We start from the raw sequence: 21,387 nt of genomic DNA, 5'->3' as shown, positions 1-21,387 counted from the left end.
GCAGCTGGATGTGAGCAGCAGCAGGACATGCCAGCAGCATACCCTGTGAGAGGGAGATTCAGAGAGAGCTGCTGTCATAACTTGTCCTTGGGCTGTACCCGGGACTCTGGACAATATCCTCTGTCCCCTTGACAGCCTGCATCTTCACAGTCATTCCATGGTTAATGATGCTTCTGCACTACTTGTAATGGTCTCCATGGGCCTCCTGACGAATCTGCGTCTCCAATGTGAGCTCTGACAAACCTGTCCTGGCTCTGCTGCCCATGGGTGTCCTCAGACCTGCTCAAAACCCCGGCAGAGCTCATCCTGCAGCAGCTGCTCTCCGCCTTCCCAGCCTCCTTCTCTGGTGTGTCTTCACAGTTCCCTCTGCTCTATCCTGACCAAAGCTATTCATGCCCATGACTCGGCCTTCGCATCTGTCGCTCTTCTTCTTGCAGTGCCTTGCCTTTCTTTCCGCGGGCCAGACCCTCCTCATCTTTCCAGAATAGCATCGAACTAGAAGCCTTCCCTAATATTGCCCCCGCCACCACCGCTGGTGAGTTGGATGTGCCTCCTCCATCCCAGTGTTCCCATAGCAACTGGTAGCTGGCCACCCCTTCCCTGTTATTCCTTGTACCTTATGGTAGCAGTTGGGAAATGTCTGTGTTGTTATCAGACTAGGAGCTCCTCTAATATGATGATTAGATCTTATTAATATCTGTATCCCCTGGGTAGATAGCACCTATCTACCACAATAGTTCCCACTCCCTCATTCCTCAGGGGATACGGGTGGAATAAATAAATGTCCTCATCACAGAAAGGATGTCTTCTGGAAGGAAGACAGAAGAAGTACATGAAAGTGGACTCCCCTCCTTGCCCCAGGCCACATGGCGAGGCTCCTACATCCTTGTTGCCTGTGTTCTTATTCCATGACTCAAGGGTCGCCAGCTTTCCTGCTGGTTCTTTTCCTTTTATTTTACAGATCTCAACCTTTGCTCAGCTGTTTAATTACCAGCAGGCAAAGGGTGTTTCTGGTTGTTACTGGGGTTGCTAGTCTGCTTCCCCTTTCTGGGGTGTCAAACAGGTTCTTTTCTGAGAGTGTCCAAATCTTGAAAGAGCGGCAGTTCCTTAGGCAAGGTACCACAGGCAGGGAGAACCACCAGAAGACACTGCTGCCCCCAAACTGGCAAAGCAGAGACTGTGCCAGTATCCAGGGTCTAAACGCCAGGAGGGGCGTCCAGGTGTCATAACATGAGAGACACGGGGGCAGGGCCACAGGGGTAATAGAAGCCTTGAGACTGCCCAGGAATCAAGTGTAGCTTAGAACTGAGTGTCATTTAGAGCTCTTGGTCTTAAGCGACCCATCAGAACTCCATTAAGCAAAAGGGGGGATTTCTTTAAAGGCACAGGAAAAGGAGTGAAATAAGGCTTCAGGGGATACTACCTAGCCACCAGGACCCTGAACTCCATCAGGGCCTCTGTTCTCTTTTTTCCTTCACTTGCTGTTCGCACATCTCTTCTGTAGGCTCTGTTGCTGAGTGCTGAGAATCAAGTGCTAACTAAGCAAGATAGACAAGGTCCCCACCCTTCAGTAATGGAGACAGACACAAAAATCTCTAATTACCCCCATTAATAACTTAATTGTAATAAATGTTACAAAGGAAAAGGACACTCTATGAGGGGCACTTTATTTGGGTGTAGGGGGGTGTCACTTTGAGAAAGTGATAATAAGGTTGAATTTTGAAGTATTCACAGAGATTAACCCCAAAGTGTTTACTACTAGATGTGATAGAAATTATTTCGACGGTCCACGGATGAACACTTTCTGTATTTATTTGTAAATGATTTCATAGACATTATTTCATAGATATTATTATTTGGGATGAAGAAGGAGAGTAATTAAAATAAGTAATAATGCCAGTGGAAGTGGTACTAGATATGGCAAAATTCACAACGGTCACACTTGAATTAAGCATGTTATGCTGGGCCTTGGTGGCCGCTGTAAGAATTTTGAACTTTATACTAAGTGAGGGGAAGTATTGTGGGAAGGTATGATGGTTAGATCTGTGTGTTGAAAAGATCACTTTGGGTACTGTTGGCCAGCCATTTGTGAGAGGGCCAGAACAGAAGCAGGCACCCCTGTGAAGGGTATATTTTAATAATCTAAGCAAGAAATAATGCCTACTTGGACAGGTGTGTGGGCAGGGAAGAAAGGTAGATGGGTTGAAAAGGTGCAATCATCTGGACTAATGAGAAATGAGGGAGCCGGAGGTGTCCAGGGTGGAGCTTTTCTGGCTGGGCGGAGGAGGAGGAAGATGGTGAGTTCAGCCCTGCAGAAGCTTGAGAGGTATCCAAGTGTAGATGTCAGGTAGGTGGTTGTAGGTCACTTATGTCTGACACAGTTTATCTTTAGTAAAATAGGTGACCTCACAGAGCTAGGGCGTCTATTCAGACTGGAGTACGTTCAGCACAGACGTTCCATACACGGCAGTTTGTTCCCCTTTGCCCCACAGCCTGTTAGTGATCCAGCGGGAGACAGAGCCAAGCCGTGTTTCCCCCAAGGTCTGGTTCCCTTTGGCCCCTTGCGCCTCCTCCCCCTTTCTCAGCACCGTTCCTGGCTCACATTAGATGCTCAGTGTAGAAGGAACGAATGAAATGAGGCCTCTTGAGCTGAGCCAGGGTTACCTATACGCAGCAGAAAAGTAGAGCTGAACCAGACCTCGGGTTAGTTGTAAAATGAAGATAAATTTTAGGAAATGGGCAGGACATAATCACAGAAGTTGGAAGGCCAGGACAAAGGCTGGGGCGGAGGCTCCCCCCTGCAAAGCGGTCTCGGTTCGGCTGGCGAGCGAGGACTCGCTGGTGAGGGCTCTGGGGCCTCGGCCGCCAAGGTATCCGCAGCCCCGGGGAGACGCAGGGGCAGAAGCCCAGCTCCGCCTGGGCCCGGGCCCGCCGCCGCCTTTAAAGGCCCACCACGTGGCCGCGCTCCCAGCCCGGGTTCGGGGGCGGCGCCCAGACTGCGCCTGCGTTCTGCGCAGCAGAGGCGACCTGGGTTCCGAGAAAAGGAGCCGCGAGAGGAAGGGGAGGTTGCTCGGGGTGGGCGGCCTCGGGAGGAGTCAGCTCCCTATGCAAATGCCAGCGTCGCGCGTGGGCTGGGGGCGGGGCTTCCGAGGCAAAGCCAGGTCCGCCTTTGCAAACGCGAGGGGGCGGGCCCCGCCACCCTCGGCTTCTTTCTGGGAGTCTCTGACGTCGCCGACGTCCCGTTTAAAACCGGTGGCGCAGGCGCAGTGAGCCGAAATGCGAACTTAGGCTGTTACACAACTGCTGGGGTCTGCTCTCGCCGCCCGCCTGGCAGTCAGTGAGCGTCGCCGCCGCGGTCGCTGCCTCTGCGGCTCCGGGAGTGTCAGACTCGCCGCCGCCGCCGCGTCCCCGCGTCCCCGGGAGCCCCCGAGAGCTCCCGTGCTCCCGCACAGGCCGGTCCCGACGCTCCGCGTCTCCTCGGCGCCCCTTGCCGCCCGCCTCGCTCGGCGCTCGGGCAGACATGAGTGGGGACCATCTCCACAACGATTCCCAGGTACAGCCCGACCTCCCGGCCCCGCCTCGGCGCGCCGCCACCCCGGCCCCGGCCCCGGCCCCGCCGCCTTGACAGGCCGGAGCCGCCGGCCAGGGGCGGCCGGCCGGAGGACATCAGCTCGCCAGGCCCCGGGCGGAAGCCCCGAAGTTGCAGTTCGGGGGGGATGGCTGCCCGTGCGGGCCGTTCCCGGGGCCCCCTGCATCCCCGGGGGCGCCCCGCGGGCTAGGCCGCCGGCCGCGCGCGCTCGCCGCCGGCGGGGTGAACGTGCCTGGTGTTTCATGGCCCTTCTTTTTCTCTCCCCAGATCGAAGCGGATTTCCGATTGAATGGTGAGTGTGCCCCCCGCGCGGCCCCGGGGCCCCGGCTGCCGGCCGCCTACCCCGCGCGCGGCCCGAGCCGGGCCGAGGACAGACATGGCGTCCCGGAGACTAAGTCCCGGCTCCTCGCTCACCGGCCCCATTGTTCCCATCGGGCGGCCTCTGCGCCCCCCTTCCGGGGCTCCCAGCCCCCCCAGACCGCGGCTCCCCCGAGAGGGGGCAGCGGAGACCCCGGCTCGCGCGCCGCCGGGCCTCGGGCCGCCTTTCCGGGCCCGGCTTTCTCCCGGGAAAGTCGCCTTGTCGACAGTCGGGACTTAGTCTCTGCGCCATTTTCTTTTTCTCGCTCCTCTCCTTCCCGTGCCTGTGTCTCCTTCTCTCCCTCCCTCGGCTCCTTCCCCGAGCTGCCCGGAACGAGCTTTGTGCCGAGCGGAGCCGTGGAAACCGCGGGCCTCGCCGGACGGGGCGGGGGGGGGCGACCGAATTGGTGGTCATTTTTTTTTTCCCCAAAGAGAACTTTATTTGGGGGGTTAGTCCCTTGCTGCTGCTGCTTGTTTTCCTTTTCTGCTTCCAGAAGGCGAGCTACCCTTGGGCAGCTGTTGATTTTTTTTTTTTTTTTTTTGGGTAAGTAAGATGTTGGTGGTAGGAAGGATAACTCTAACCCTAACGCCCCCCTTGGTGGAGCTCTTCGAATCTAGAGATTGTTTTTCCCTAAGTTGTGTCCTTTGCATAGGTAGTAGTACCTCCCTTCACAAAGTTTGCAAGTTCTCTGTGGGCCATCCAGTGTAAATCTTGCACTCGGGCATATTCATTAAAAAAAAACAAAAACAAATTAAAGTGTCACTGAGTAGAAACTTTTCAATGTGGCTGAGGTTCCTAAGACGAGGTTTTATGAGAAACCCAGTGCACTGTACTTGTCAGGAGGAAAGGTTGCTGGGCATCTCCTCTGGACCTGCTGTCCCGGCCCTTTCTTTGGGGGCTGCGGGGGAAGGAAAAAAGGATTTCATTTATTACAACAAAGAGTGGCCGGCGCCCACCCCTGCTTCCTGTGCCTTCTTTTTCAGAGAAGCCACCCGTTTCAGGACTCCAGAGCTCGCTTTTCCCAGATCTTTATGTTTTTGAACCCGTTTTCCGCCAAGTCAAGGCGTTGATTCTCTTGAGTGTGTCCACTCCAGTTACCCAGCAAAAATTCCTCCAAGAAAAAGCTCACGCTGCAGGCTTTTCCGTAACCTGGCTGAAGGAGAAGTTACCCTCTGTAGGGTGCTGGGAATTCCCACTGGTTCTGACGGTACATAATCCTGCTCGGTTGAGTTTGGGTTCTGGGAACCTCTCCAGTGGGAGAAGCTGATGAGTAGGTTTTCATGTTGTACTCAGCAGTATAGCATGTTAGCCTGCTCTACGGAAGGAGCAGCCTGATGTTCAGATTTTGAAGTGGGGCATCCAGCATGAGATGGTACTCTGTGATGAGGGAATCTGGTTCAAGAAAAGTGGAGCATTTCTTGAGCACCTAATATGTGCCAAACACGTGTTTAGGGCTAGAGCAGACCTTTGGCTGCAGTGCTGCTCTTGCCTTCAGTCCAGTCTACTGGGGGAGGCACAATTAGTTAATTACAAGGTAGGTGCTGGGGCATATGTATACCCAAAGTGCTTTGGGAGACTAGGGGACTTTAATTTTGTCTGGGGGGGGGTGGGGAAATGTCCCAGGAGGTGACTTCTGAGCTGGGTGTTATGCAAGAATAGGTGCTAAGTGTCAGGGATTGGAGTATTTCTTAACTATGTGTAGCCAACCTGTCAGGGTTGTAAGAGAGGGAGATGGGGCTCCTGCAGTAAGACAACTGCGAAGAGTATAAATAAGTTTTCCTGGGATGTGGAAGCAGAGAGCGGATGTGGCAGGTGAGGATGTAAGAAGTCCTTTTGGTCTCTCTTGAAGGAAGGTAGGATCTTACTACCGAAAAAAAGTGTTCTTTTGACTTTAAGACTGGGCTGAGTAGGTAATGTATTTAGTAATGAAATCAAGTTTAGGCCATTCTCCTCAGAAAGTTAACCTCCATTCATGGTTTTCATCTAAATGACACAAAGAAACTGTTGAATATTTGAATGGTTGTGGGCTGGATAGGTTATTGATCTTTAGTGCTGTTTTTAATAGACTGAAGTAAACTGGCTATATTGACTTTTAGAATGTGTGTGTTCACGTGTAATGGCAATCATTGCTAATATTTATTGAATCCTGTCTGCCAGGCACAAATCTTAGCTCTTTCCATGGATCATCTAATTTAATTTAACCCTCAGAAGGATTCTTCTGAGTTTTAGGTACTATTATCTCTGTTTTACAGATGAGGAAACTGAGGCTTAGGCATATTTACTAGCTTGCCCAAAGACAGTGAGTGGGGCACTCCAAAGCTCACAAGCTGTGCTACCGTGTTTCCCCGAAAATAAGATCTAGCCAGACCATCAGCTCTAATGCATCTTTTGGAGCAAAAAGTAATATAAGACCCGGTTTTTTTTTACTGTATTATTTTACTATAATATAAGACTGGGTCTTATGTAATATAAGACCAAGTATTGTATTAATTTTTGCTCCAAAAGGTGCATTAGATCTGATGGTCCAGCTAGGTCTTATCTTCTGGGAAACACGGTATGTATGCCATTCTAGTGTGAAGAAGTTGGAACCTGCACATCTTTGCTTTCTTACAAAGCTGAAAAGGGCAAGAGGGAAGGATTTGATAGTTTGTCATTTGCCTGCTTATAATCTAAACCTGCTCCTTCAAGAGAAGAGGCACTCTGTCTCCCTACCACGCTAAGGGCTGACACTGGAGTGATTATCTTTGTACATAGTGTGTAGAATACGTAGCGTTAGTAACTGTGCTTGCTCTATTAAGTAATACACTGGTAATTAGTGATTGATTTATGTAACTACAAAAGACAGTTTTAAAAAAATAAAAATAAATGTTTAATTATGCTCAGACATGTCCTTATTGATCTTCGTATTAAGAGTTTGCTTAAGCTTGGTTTTAAGTGGACCTAACTAACCCATCTTACAGATTAACTGCAGGTTTATATTTTGTTAAAACAAAAATCTCTCATTTTGCCTGCCATCATCCTCTAAGATCTAAAAGATGTTTTGCTCTCTGGAGCTCATTCTTTACAATAGTTAAAACTGTTGCTGTTCTTTCAGAATTTAGAATATTCTGGCCCGTACTCAACTGCTGGGAAAATGCTGTTGTCTGTGAGATGTATTTATATTTAAAATATTGATCGTGAGCTGTGAGTTTCAGGAGCAGAAACTATAATCTCTTAAGTGAAAAGACTTCCTTTCTAAGTGCTGGTAGCACTAGGTGTATAGATGGGCTAGTCAGTTACAGTACTGTGCAAACTGCCGAGCTATCTGTAGAGTTAATAATAACAACATCAAGTTGGGGGGTAACCCTCAGAAGGATTCTTCTGAGTTTTAGGTACTATTATCTCTGTTTTACAGATGAGGAAACTGAGGCTTAGGCATATTTACTAGCTTGCCCAAAGACAGTGAGTGGGGCACTCCAAAGCTCACAAGCTGTGCTACCGTGTTTCCCCGAAAATAAGATCTTTTGTCATTTCAAAGACTTGAAGTTTTTCCCTGTCTGCCGGGGGTGCCAGAAAAATGTATGCAAGTGGACACTTTGGTCAACGTTGCTCAAGCAGTAGTTTGCCGTAATCAGAAGTGTCTGGATGCTGATTGATGGTAACCACTTTTGTCTGGACGCTGATGGTAACCACTTTGAGCACCTCTTGTAATTGCAGAAGTCAAACATGACTTGTGTATATATTTTGTTATTGGTCTGTATTGAGTATAACAATTTTAATACAGTTTTCCTTTCTTAAAATGTGTATGCATTTTTTTGGCACCCTCTGTATTTCGGAGTTGGGTTCTTCCCTCCCTAGCATGAGCAAAGTATAATGCTTGATTCCATCAGTGATTCTGAAAAATGTTATATGGGATTGTAGTTTGACATCATCTTTTGTTGATTCTGGTTAGTATAATTGATTCAAATCGAATGGGGAATTGAGTATAAATTGTTCCTGATGCTAACTGATAGCTGTACCTCTGTGCTGTTGGGCCAGGGTTGGGGTGGGGGATGGGAAGGCTGATGACGTGACTATCTGAAAATTCCCATGACATGTTTAAAACTGCAAACTGATGGTACCTTCAGATGAAATCTGGCACATTTTCCTATTCAATCCAAAAACACTTAAACATTGGGCTCCAGTATTGTCTTTCCTAAGCACTGTAGCCAGACTCCTTGGGTCACCTTCTCAGACTTAGGGAGCTGCTGTAGAATCTTTCTACTACATTTAGCCATGAAACAAAGTTGCCTGTCAACATGTGCTTTTTATATTACCAGCATATCAGAAGTCACAAACAAAGTTTAGATTCCAGTGTTCCTGGTAAAACAAGAAAATCCAGGAGTTACTAAAAGGAATCCAAACTACCTCATGGTTTGAAAGGTGAACACTAGATGATAATATTGCTGTCGCCAACTCATATTTTCTTTGGTAAGTAAAGTAAAATGGAAAGTAGGAATTCAGGGTCGGTCCCCAAATCTCATTTTAACCAATAGTAGCACAAAACGAATTGAGTCTGACTTTTTTCTTTAACATGAGCATAAAAAAGGAGAATTGTGAGAGTTTGAAAAAGAGACTTGTTAATTTGTTCTGGGTCTTAGTGAATTTAGTATCCATTTATACTGTTGCCCCCGAAAATAAGACCTAACCGGAAAATAAGCCCTAGCATGATTTTTCAAGATGACATCCCCTGAACATAAGCCCTAATGGCGTCTTTTGGAGCAAAAATTAATGTGAGACCCGCTATTTTCAGGGAAACACAGTACATTATACCGTGCCAGGGATTCTTAACATATCTTAAAGCTTATATTCCAAAATTGAGCTGTTGGGTTTTATTGTTTGTGAAACACAGTACATTATACCGTGCCAGGGATTCTTAACATATCTTAAAGCTTATATTCCAAAATTGAGCTGTTGGGTTTTATTGTTTGTTTTTGATATGTGTGTGTGTGTGGGGGGGTACCAAAAAATGTCTTGCCTTTTGAGTCTGTAAATATGTTAGAGAAAGTTTAATGTTGTATATTAATTATAGTAACAATTATCCTCTATTGCTAATGGTATGGAAAAGAATTCTGTTGTACTTTCTAGATGTATCATTTTAGGAGCCTTCAGATTATATTGAAATTGTTATTTCATATGAGTTGGGTGTGAATCCATGTATGTTACAGATCTTGAACAACTTTCAGCGGCAAAATAACAAACTGAGCTAACCTGCCACCCAGTGCAAAATAAAACTGTTTTTCTTCAAATCCAAAGTTGTTTACCCAGAAGGGTGTTTTGTAAGGGATTGTATCCTTTTCATGTGAAACTGTTGAACTCCAGTAAAGTTTTGGGTTCTCTTGGGAAAATGGATGCAGTTGTAATTATTTGCATTTGAATGAGGTTATGGAAATGATTGAAATGATTATTTGATGTAGGACCCGGAGTTAAACCCTCTTGAAAGAAAGGTAAAATATAATCCATTGCATTTGGAGGTAGAAGAGTCAGTTGAGTGACTGTTCTGTGTCCTGTGGTTTAGTTTATCTGACTACTCCTTAAATATTTTCAAACCATTAACTTCACGTAATAAAGGCATTGGGTAAACAGTTGAGAATTTGGCTTTTAAAGGTAAAAAGTTTAGGATGGGAGAAGTTCCTAGCTGGCCCTTAAGAAATGAATGAGGTATTTTGTTTATGGGAAGCTTTTGATTGTGTTTACACTTTGAGTAGTAATAGCTGGAACAGGTCTTTTCTGTGTCTATGCCTGGTAAATCTGAAGTTTGAGAAGCCGCTTTCCATCCACATGGCTCCAGGCCAGTACGTGAAGTAGGAAATCTAAAATAGAGACCATCTCATGGAATAATTAGCGTTTTGCCAACCCCCACTCTTTCTCCACAACCTGCCTCTGTAGGCGTGCGCGGTGTGCTGTGTGTTGGTAGCGTAAGAGCCCGAACTGTGGAGGGGAATAAAGGTGGGGGAGTGGTAGCCTCGAATTTATTAGGTGGGGAGAAGCTTATAGTGGAATTATCTGTTAGATATTAATGGTATTTTTGGTAGTGTTATACGAAATGACTAATAGTTTGCTGAAATAGCTTAACAGTAAATAGATATTGTTTAAAATGGTTTTTATTCTGTATGTTCAAGAAAGATTCTGAATTTTAAACTGGGAGAGAGTGACTTTGCTGATTATGTCAAGTATAGATTGTATAGATTGTGATGTCATCAAGCTAGACCATTCAACATTATCAAAGTCCTTATTAAGTGTCTTTATCATTTATGTGTTTATATTTTAGCAAAGAAAGAAATTCCAAGGGAGCTAGGCCATTTTAAGTTTTAAAATTTTTGGTAGGTATTCATTTTTAATTTAAGCTCTTACATAGTTATTTATTTTTAAATTTCTCTTAAGTTTTTAGACCCATTCAGTTATCCCTGCCACATTTACCTCTGTACTCTTCTTGAGAATTTTTCTGAAATGTATAGTGAATATCTTTATTTACATCTCCCTTTTGCCCTCCCCATTCGATTTGGGGTGAGGTGCGTGTCTATCAAGCTGTTAATTCCTCTCTGAGCCTTTGAAGTTAACTTTGTTTCAGTGGATTTAAGAAACCAAAGAACTCAGTTCATGAGCATTCCTGAGATACACCTACATGAGCTCCAACAAAAAGTATTAAAGCAATCAGAGTTATTGGGGATTTTAATTCTCTTGTCTTTGTTGTTGATGTTGAGAACAAGTTTAGTAGATCCCTGGGTATTCTGATGGTTTCCTATATGTATTTTAAGAACAAAAACAAATCAGCCAACCCTTGGTCCCAATATTCTTTGTATTTTTCTTAGCACAGCCTTGCAAAGGTAGATGCCGGGAAGCTTTCTTGGAAAAGTTATCCTTGGCTGTTTGGAGCTTACAAAAATAAAGTTTTAAGTTGAAGGTTAGTCCTACACCAGAAGTATACACTAGAAATGCACCCTTTTCCTGCTTAGTAAAAGTTTCAGATTTTTATCTTGCTACCATATGTGAATGCCCTGATATAGAAAGTTTCATAGGCAAAAGACGTATCCAGCATGTTTCAGGATCAGTGGATTAGGGTAGCTCATTGGCTGACCTTTCATTTTTACCCAACTCCTAGAACCCCCTTTATTTCTTTGTAGTTATCTGAGCTCTTGGATTGCTGTAGCAGGAGGGGAAGTGAGAGGAAGGGAACTCATTTTGAGAGCTCAGTAGACACCACATTTTTTGTACTTATTAAATCTGAATTTAATGGGAATAGTACAGATTGTATAGGTTTGTAAGAGAACCAGACCAAGAAAGGAAAATTTTTTTTCTTTTTACACCTTCTCACCTGCCCTTTTTGGTAGTATATTGCCTTTCAGATTCCAGAAACCTCCCTCAGGCTGTAATTTGTAAGCTTCTAATACAGATGTCATAGACTGCCCTTAATTATCTGCTGGTGGAGATAGCTGAGACCCCTTGCACCTGGGATGTTAGGTCTTCAAGAGATGCTTTGGTGTTAAGGCTGGAACCAGATTACTGTTGAGGAGCATATGTGATGAAGAGGGAGGCTGTGGGGAGAGTGTGCTCCTGAGCCACTGTGGTAGAATAGAAAATTGGAGTCGAAGTTTTCTATTTCTATTGCTACCTATAGAAATCTAGGTAAGTCCCTGTTTTTTACTATCAATCTTGACCTGGCCACTATACCTTGTTTTCTCATCTGTACACAAGGATGATAGTTCGATGCTTCACAACCTATTGAGAATGAAATGAGTATATAAAAGTGCCTCTCTGCTCACATTTTAAAATTTAAACTTTGATCAGACAGCTTCTACTATGAAATGGATCTGTAGTTTAAGTGTTAGGTTTGAAGTAGTGAGTGACATTGGCGACTTTCCTTCCTTCATGGGTATGCCCTGTTAATGTTTTCAGCCTGACATTTACAAGTGAACAGTAGCATAGAACGAGAATCGGCTGAGTCTTTACCTAACTGAACTGCGAAGCCTACACCAATCTCTTCCGACTATCAAGCAGTCACTGTACAATGAAAGGTGGTGTATATCTCTATCTAGGTTTGGGTGAAGTAGAAGCCAAATGTATGTCTGGTTCCTAAGAACAAGTTTAGGACTAGGAAGTCCTTCCAGCATAGAGAAGATGGGCTTAGAAATGAAGGAAGTATATTGATGTGGCTAATTTCTTAGCCCTTTTAAAGAGCTATGGCTTTTCTATAGAAGATAACCAGAGCTTTACTTTTTAGGCGCATGTAATAAGTAAAATGCCAAGTTCATTATTTGTAATTTTATTTAAAAACCACAAAACGCAGTATATAATTGTGTCAGCATGTTTTTTCATTATTTTACTTCTTCCCAAAACATTTTTAAGCTGAGAAGACTCAGAGCACCTGAGAGTTACCTTAATTTTTCATTTTTCCAGATTGGTGCTTAAAGTGACCAACTCAGCTTCCTGTGAAATAGTAATTCTTGGGAATAAGCACGCCTAAAATTATAAAGCTTAGGTATGAGAATTGAAGTAGTAAACTTCATATTAACAGTTGTGCATGAGTATCGCATTGGGGAGATTCCGTGACAAAATATATCCAGTCCATAGAAATTTCTGTAAGGCTCCCAAGTCTGTCTAGCTAATGCTGATTATTGAATTGCCTTGAATTTGTTATTTTGAAAGTGCTCCTTACAGAAACCAAAGTCAGGCACTAATGTCCATCAGATTAAGCCAAATGGGTCTTGGTAGAGATCTTATACCATTGATCAAAGGATTGTCAGAGAAGCATCACAATACGAGCAGACTTCAAAACTAATAATTAAAGGTAGGCCAGATAAATTAATTTTGTAGAGTAGAAACTACAGAATATAGGGTCTAATTTTAAAGAGTCTTCAAAGATAAAGTCTTGAAAATATAAACATCTCAGAAACATATTATTCTTCCAGTACATGGGAAAATAACCTGCGGGAAAGTGTATGTTTGTTAATACTGCATGGCATTCTATTGTCCTCAGTATGTGAGAGTGTCCAAAATAGGATTGGATTTAAAAGTCTTCAAAACATTGGCCTCTTTCTATTATATCATTTTTCTCTGATTCAGAATGTGAATAGTCTTGGTCGAGGGTGTGTTCACCCCCGTCCCCTCCACCCCCTAATCAGGTAACCATGATACTGTGGAAAGGACAGAGACTCTGAGCCGAGGCGATGGGGATTTGAGTTCTTGAGCTTCTGCTCACTAGCCAGGTCTTCGAACAGCTAATCTCAGACCCTTAGTTCTTTGCCTGTGAACTAGGTCTAATACAAGATTGAGGATTGGAAAGCACGGGAGGATCGCGTTAGGAAAGTTAAAGCTTAGAGCAACATTTTTAGGTTCTTGCCAATCCTTAAAACCCAAACAGCTCTTTCAGAGATCGTTTCATTCGTCTCTTGTACAAAGGGAACATCTTTAATTTCTTTAAATTTGGGTATTGCGGGGATTTACTTAAGGGGGAGGATCACTAGGGAGCCTTGAATACGATACCGTTGCTGTGAATGGGAGACAGGCTGGCTCAGGAGCGTCCAGACTTCCTTTGACTTTGTGGCCGTGTATAAAGAAAGCACTTTGTTTCTCATAAATTAAATTGCAGTTTAAGAATCTTTTGGCAGCAAATAACTTTTCCCCGTTTGCACTTGGGATGGTGCAATATTTATAGCTCTACTTAGGAAGCTAAAAATTTCATGTTTAATTGCAAATGGAAATTTTAAGTTGCCACATTCATTAATTCAAACATTCAGAAGTAAATACCAGTAACCACTAGGCACAGATGAACAAGACAAATCCATATGGCTCTCAGGGCGAACATTTTGAAGTCAGTATGTTGCAGGTCTGTACAGTCATTTCTTCTGTTAAGATTCCATGTTTTTCATTGGGCCTCAGTACAAAGGCTCCTGTCATGCCAGGATGAATGGGGATGGAAGGTACTTTCTGGCAGTTAATACTTCACTATTAGTGGAAGAGCGTGATGTCTCCATTTATTCCCAGTCCTAGGAGGTTTTTTGTTTGTTTGTTTGTTTTTTTAATGATTGTAAACCTAGGCCCTTATATTTCTAAGGATGTCCAACTCATAACATCTAGCAAATGTGTGTTTTTTTGTTTTTTTTAGGATACCTATAAGCTCATTAAACTTTTCCACCTGTAATGGAAGAAGAATCAAGTTCTGTGAATTTATTTCTTGTTATCTTTTCGTGTCAGACACCAGTATTGCATGGATTTTAGAAAAGTAGTTCTCAGGTTTTCCTGCACAGGTAAATTTGTCAGAGTGACTAGAAATGTAATAAAGTGTGACATCATCATCCTCGTCAATGTGAAGAGCTAAATTCTTAGAGTACTTAAAGTCCTGGGAAACGAATTTCATGAAACAGTTTGAATATATTACGATTGTTACTCCTTCCTAATCCATCCAGGGTCTTGGTATGGGCAACACACTGTCACTGTTCAGTAGCTCAGAGGAAGAGTCGTACTTCCTAGTGGTATCACTTACAGTGACTTGAATACTAAGAAAGTGATTGAGACTAAATGTTAGATTTATTGTGCCTTGTTCTTAAAATCAGTGCATTTTCACAGGAATGGATGCAGTGTCAGCAGTTCTTACTTTTTAATATTTAAGATCAGAAATGAACAAGAGCCTCCTCGGTCATTGATCAGACCTCAGGACGTACTGTATTTTGCTGTGTATAATGTGCTCCCAGGTATAATGTGCGTCCATGTTTTTGGCCCAAGCTTTCAGGGGGGAAAAAAATGTCTCGTTTTAATATTTTAATTCAAATTTTTATTTGTTTACAGTTAGGTGTTTGTTTTTTGTATTATAAAGGAATTCCAGGATTTATTTTTTAACGTATTATGGTACAAGAAATTGTATGTAACAAACAACTATAAAACACAAGAACAGATACAAGGTACAAGAAACTTTATGTACCGGTAACAAATTTACAATATTTACGCATCATAGAAGGCCAAGAACTCATCATCGTTGCAAGTTTATCATAAACCGGTTATCATTTTCCAGGGTTTTTAGCATATGGATATCGTTATTGATTTCTGGAGTTACACTTTTAACTCACAAGCATAAATAAAAGAATTAAAAACATTTATAAAGATGCAGAATTAGTGCTACCCATGTATAATGTGCATCCTTAGTTTTCCCTCACAAATTTGGGCCAAAAAGTGCGCATTATATATGGCAAAATACGCTATTTCTTAAAATTTTCCTGGTTCTGGTTAACCAGGAAAGGAAACAAAAAGGAGGAGGAACACAGATTGACTAGTCTTGATAACTGCTGGCTTGTTATACTTCCTAACGAAAGATCTCCAAGGCCCGACACCCCAGCTCTGAGAAGTCTCCCAGTCATTTCCCTTAAACAGTACGAAACTCCAGGGCAGATGGGGTGAGCTGAGTGAAGTTTCAGCTGATGATAGTTCGATCATAGTTATATTTTTTCCCTTTAAATATCAAATCACCTTCTTTCTTGAGTGCAATGTGATATAAAAATAAGCACTTCAGCAGAACTTTATAGTCCTTTATCGATATTAACACCACCCTAATCTCAGAATGTCAGGAAAGTTGTCTATTAGCAGCAGAAGTATACTTGTTTTTTCTGTGGGGAAAAAAATTCTAGTTGGGCAAATGAGAAGCCAAAATTTTTCTCCTTACAGTCCCAAAAATACTAAGACCTCCTGGAGGACTGGAACTGACCTCTAGAATGTAGATGTCAGGTAGTATTTATGTTGAGCTCAAATTTTTAGGGGACTAGTTTAAAGTTGTAACACAATATGATGAAATGTGCCCGTAAGTGACTGAAAACATAGTAAAAGTGTTTGCATACGTAAGAGTAGGAAAATATCAAGCAGAATTGCATACTGATTGCACGTATGGAAATATGCATGCCAGTAGGTGTTTATGGTACAAAAGTGAAGATATTTTGCCTAGGACTTTTATGGAAAACTTAATTTTTTAGAGCCTCTGCAGCAATTCTGTTTCCCAGAAATAAAGTTCAGTTTTCATTCTTCTCCCACAACTCTACGATCATGTTTTGTTCTATTCAAGTATTCTTTTTTCACCCCGGAATGCCTGTTAGTCTTTAGAAGTTGGTACGGCTTAGATAAATATACTCAGTACATCTCCATTTTGTTACCTAATTTTTAGGAAGGCATTAAGTATTGTAAACTCCTTGAGGGTCAGAAACATCTCAGCGGGCTTCATTCAGTATTGAAACCATAGTCAAATGAAACCATAGTCACAGATCTGTTTCCTTTCTAGTGAGTCTGTCGGCAATCACCACTTGACCCCAAGCCAGAAGTAACCACTTTTCTCTGGCTTTCACTGAGCCCTTGCAGCTGTCCTGTTCCCATTTTTCATACTAGTCTGGAGAAATTTTACATGTTCAGTTGCTTACTAGAAAGTGGGCAAGAGCACTGTCTCATCCTACATGGTCAGTACAGATTTTACCAACTTTAAGTTGTGAAATGGGACCCCCTCGCTCTCCTAGCTTGCCAGCTGGTTGAATCAAGTGACAAACATTGAGAGCTGTACACTAAATTTTCATTGTTCTCCAGCTAATATGTGTAAGAATCACCTGGGAGTGTTTGGTAAAAATACATATCCCTAGTTGATTAGTGAAGCGTACTGAGCAATCTGCATTTTAAATATATCTTTAACAACCTCAAATGATTCTGATAAATACAGATGACCCATAAATCACTTTTGGAGAAACTGATCTATCTGAACTTTATGTCTTATTTAGCTAAGATGTGTTTTGCTTCATCAGATTAGGGTACTCCATTGGTCCAGCTTACAGGATTTTGAAAAAAGAATCAGAACAATGTTTTCCGATATATGTTTATAAAAGCTTGATATTTATTGTACTCTAATTTAAATAAACATTTTCTACCTTTCAATGAGCATTTACCTAAATAGCAGAGATAACTGCCTTCGCTGCTGTTCTACTACGTGTCACGTCGGAACCCTAATCCTTTTTCCTACTTCCACGGTTAACAAGCCATTATTTGATCCTGATGTCATCTTTTAGGATTGGGTGACTAAGCGGAGCACAAAGAGTGAGAGGTTGTTTTCATGCTAATAGTCCTTGGATGGTTAGGGCGGGGCTTTAGAAGGTACTGGAGGTACCGGCATAGTGTAGTGGAATGCTGAGGATCTAATCTTTGGAGGTCACTAACCTGAAGATTAGATCAGAGTTTTTTAGCTACTGATGACTGTGATTGAAATGGAGGATTCGAATAGAGCAGTGGTTTTAAAGTGTGGTTTCCTGAGCAGCAGCAGCAGCAGCATTGTCTGAGAACTTGTTGGAAATGCACATTTTTGAGCCTCATCCAGACCTACTGGCTCTAACTCTGGGAGTGGGGGCTCAGCCGTCTAGGTTTTAATAAATCAAGCAGGTGATCTGATGCACCACTAAAGTTTCAGAACCAATCGAATAGAGTGAGATTTGAAGTTCACTTTCTCCTGTCGAACCTCACAGTTTTAGGCAGAATGAAAGACAGTTGACAAAGTCCAGTGAAATACAGACTTTGGAGTTAGATAAACTTGGGTTCAGCTCTTGTTAGCTGAGTGGCCTGGAGCAAGTCACAACTCGGATCCTACACTTCTCATCTGTGAAAGGAGGGTTAATGTCCTCAGAGTCATGTAAAAGAGCGCCTAATAGTACCTGATACTGCATTTTCCCCAAAGTCAAATAATTGACAAGAATAAGGTAAGTTGACTGATCGGAATAAACTTCTGGTCAAATTCTTTAGTCTTGACATTTAGATGATGCCTGGAGCTAGTTTCTTAGTGATTCAACCTCTTAAACAGTGTCCCTTGTTTTGTCACAAGGCCCATGGTTGGGCTTCAGTACTTGTTCAATACTTATAGTTCCGAGGTTGGAATAATTCATTCATAATGGGAGGAGGGTCTTGTGGAGCATAAAAAGGAGCCATTTTATAATTAGCACCAGAAAGGCTTCTAAAGAACATACCTGTGTTCACGCTACTGTTTCAACAGCCCAAAGAATGTTCTGTGTATTTCAAGCACAGGGGCCCCTTGTTGAATTAGTAATAGGATGTATGAAGCAACACAGCAACACATCTGACACCTCTATGGCCAGAAAAGTTGTGGACTTGGGGGCGTTTTGAGGCCCATGCCCGCTGGAAACAAAGGCAGCTTAGGCTGCACCGAGGATTCCTCTGCCCAGACAGGACGTTTGTAATCACTTTCACTACTTCCCAGGCATTAAGGGCTCACTTAGCAGAAGCAAAGGAGCGCAGGCCAGCAGGAATGGGCCTGTCCTAATTGAGCTGGCCTGAGAAGGTACATTTTCAGGTTAGACAAGTCCGTTTCCCTTTTAAGTTTCGCCTCCTGGGAAAGGAGAAGCATTTTCAGTGCAGGGATGTCCTTGTGAAAACGTGATTCACTAGAGAAGAGTATATGGAATGCAAATGCCCACCTTAAGGGTCTTGTACTGGTTAATTACTTTTGGAGGCCAGAGTACAACATTCCAACTTTGTCTTGGATTTGGAGAACAAAGATGAGTTAGTAAAATGGGATTTGTTTGTTATACTGCTGAAGCTTAAAGTAATTGCTGCATCTAGGTCTAAGCGGCCTTCTTAGACCTAAGCTGAAATGTTCTCCGAGCAGCACTCATTGCGGCTCTGATTCTCCAGAGGCTCTGTGCAACAGGGGCCTGCTTGAGAGATGGCCAATTTAGCCAGGCAAACTCAGCATAGTGCCTGGTCGGGAAACGGCCCCTGACTGGCTTCCAGCAGGGGAGTCTGGTGGAGTGGACAGTGCTAGGCAAGGAGTCCAGAACCAAGGAAGCCCAGCCAGTCCTGGCTTTGTCAGCCGTGACCAGTGAAACTCACACTGTATGGTGCTCCCTACCACAGAAAGGAAGGTGTTACACAACTTGGAGCCGAGATGCTTTTCAGTCCACACTGATTGAAGCAGAACTTCGTGTTAAGATGGAAATGTTCTGTATCCCGGTGCCCCAGATGGTAGCGGCTGGCCATTGAGACTATTGAGCCTTTGAAATGTGGCGAGTGTGGCGGAACAACTTAAGTTTTAAATTTTATTTTACTTAAAATTAAAGTAGCTCCATGTGCCTGGTGGCTACCATACTGGACAGCACGGCTCTAGATAAAATTTGAGTAAGAGCCAAGAGACTCAGGTTTAGATTTTGCTTGGAATACGGGTGGCCGGGGCTCTTGGAGCTTAAAAATCCAACACAGGTATGAATTCGGTGTGTTACCAGTTTGAATGACAGTCTTTCTTCTGTACGTAGACATGGCCTTATCCTGGGTGACATGCTATAAGGAATTATGCCTGGCAAGTGAAGTTGTGTTTACCAGAGCAGTCAGTTCTCCATTTTACCGACCCCGTTAGTGCTGCACAAAGATGAACATTTAAAAATGGTCCTTTGGGTTGAAGAAATTCTCATTTTATCTCAGCAGCCCCATGAGGTGGGTCATGTGTATCTTGTAGTTGACAAAACAGATTAACTTAAATTCATTTGCACCTTTATAGATCATTATTCTTTAAAATGGTGGGTGTGAGCGCACAACTTCATTTTAAATTGCAAGTTTTTAGCATCTTGCTATAACAAGAAGTTAAATTTGTATTAGATTGTACTCAATAATAAGTCGATGGCTGATGATAAGATAGAGAACCTAAGATTGTATCAGCAAGCAAACAGCACTAGAGGTTAACTCACCCAAGATGTTGCTTATAGTAAAAGCAGATCAGAACTTACCATTTACACCCCACCTGGGGTCTTCTGTTAGGGTCTTCCGCTCATTTGCATGCTCAGCCAGTGTAGGCCGCATCTTACTTCCTTTTTATTTTTATTATTATTTTTTTTTATTGAGGAACAGTGTGTTTTTCCAGTCCCCATCAGCTCCAAGTCAAGTAAATGTTTTTCAGTCTTATTGTGGAGGGCACAGCTCAGCTCCAAGTCCAGTTGCCGTTTTCAGTCTTAGTTGCAGGGGGCAGCCCCCCATCCCATGCGGGAATTGAACTGGAGCTTGAGCTCTAACCAGCTGAGCCACCCAGCCATCCCTCTGGCAGCTTGTTGTCTTCAATCTAGTTGTGGAGGGTGCAGCTCACTGGCCCATGTGGGAATCAAACCCGCAACCCTGTTAAGAGTTCGTGCTCTAACCAACTGAGCCAGCCGGCCACCCTCATCTTACTTACTTTCAAGTAATCTGGCCCACAGTGAACCACACAGTATTAGTCCGATGGAACAAAGTGGGATTGTAGCCTTGGTTACCGTGAGGACCACTGACAGCAGCGGGCATAGGAGGTCTCAGAGAACACCTTGAGGAAGTCGTGTCAAGACCCAGGAACCGATGTGGTTTCCTCTGGCTTCAGCTTCCAGCTATCACTTCTTTTTGGGGTGGGAAGAAGAAATGGAATAGGGACGAAATAAAAAGCTGGAAACTTGAACATGTACTGTGTCCTAGTTACTTTTGAAGAAACAGGCTCAGAGGTTTATTGGGTTTACTTTTGAAGAAACTGAGGCTCAAGGCTGTGTAGTTTGTAAGTAATCCACAAAGAAGGCTCATCTAGGCCTGTCTGATGCCACAGCTTGAGTACTTAAATGTGACACAAAACAAGGTGAAGGGACCCTAGATGACTCAGGTGCCTCCTGGGAATTCTGGGCTGTAGTAGAGGTACTGCCCTTGGGTATCAGACGAAAGGCTCTCATTTCATAGCGCACTCACCTTTATTTACAGTGGATCCTCACCAGACTAGTATCACTGACTAGCAGGCTCTGCTGCGCTTTACTGTGTGATCTTTCCCTGTGAAGGAAAGCAGAGACCCCTGGATAATTTATTTGTTTAGCAGTTCAGCTTGTGCTTGGAGCCTGTTATTCCAGAAATCAGTGAAACCTCTATTTGAGTACTCAAGAAAAAGGATCTTTTTGTTAACATCCAAGGATTAACTAGAACCAACCTCCCTCCCCCATTTTAGACAGATCTGTGAAGTCTGCTTATTTACGAAGGCATTTCATCGGAGGTGGTGAGCAGCAGTATGTGGACAAGTACGGTGTTTCCACGTCGAGAGGAATAAACACATGTATGCAGCTTGCTGCTTAAGACGCAGAATGAGCGATGGGCTCAGCCTTGGCTTCCCGTCAGAGTTCTCAGTCATGCGACCTACTTGGTCTAGTTCTGCAGAGCAGGAGTAGATTTTTAACCACTTTTAAGTCAAGTTGATAAATGGCTGTTCATGAGTTTGAAGGAAGGAGAAAGGTGGGAGCCAGCTTTAGCCTGGATATCAGGAGAAAGCTTAGGAGTCAGAGAGGAGTTGTCAATAAAGCAGGGAGGATATTCTTGACTCACACACTGAGCCGAGAAAGGCACCTCTCTCTACAGGGGGCATAGCGGATAGTTTCTAGGCACTGTTCAGCAGTGCAGAGTTCTGCAAAGC

General features: G+C 43.6%; 1 protein-coding gene across 1 annotated transcript in view; it reads left to right on the top strand.

The window, feature by feature from the left end:
• Window positions 1-3,238: 3,238 nt before the first annotated feature.
• The window catches only part of TOP1 (DNA topoisomerase I), an 80,962-nt gene continuing 62,813 nt past the window's right edge, over window positions 3,239-21,387 (top strand). Inside the window, exons 1-2 of the mRNA XM_081033439.1 lie at window positions 3,239-3,553; window positions 3,857-3,881. Of these exons, the coding sequence (XP_080889565.1) occupies window positions 3,521-3,553; window positions 3,857-3,881 (58 nt within the window). The 5' untranslated portion in view covers window positions 3,239-3,520. The remainder of the gene's footprint in view (window positions 3,554-3,856; window positions 3,882-21,387) is intronic.

Source organism: Rhinolophus hipposideros (genome assembly GCF_964194185.1).
Source record: "Rhinolophus hipposideros genome assembly, chromosome: 22".
Lineage (NCBI taxonomy): Eukaryota > Metazoa > Chordata > Mammalia > Chiroptera > Rhinolophidae > Rhinolophus > Rhinolophus hipposideros.
This window is presented reverse-complemented; position numbering and strand designations above follow the sequence as displayed.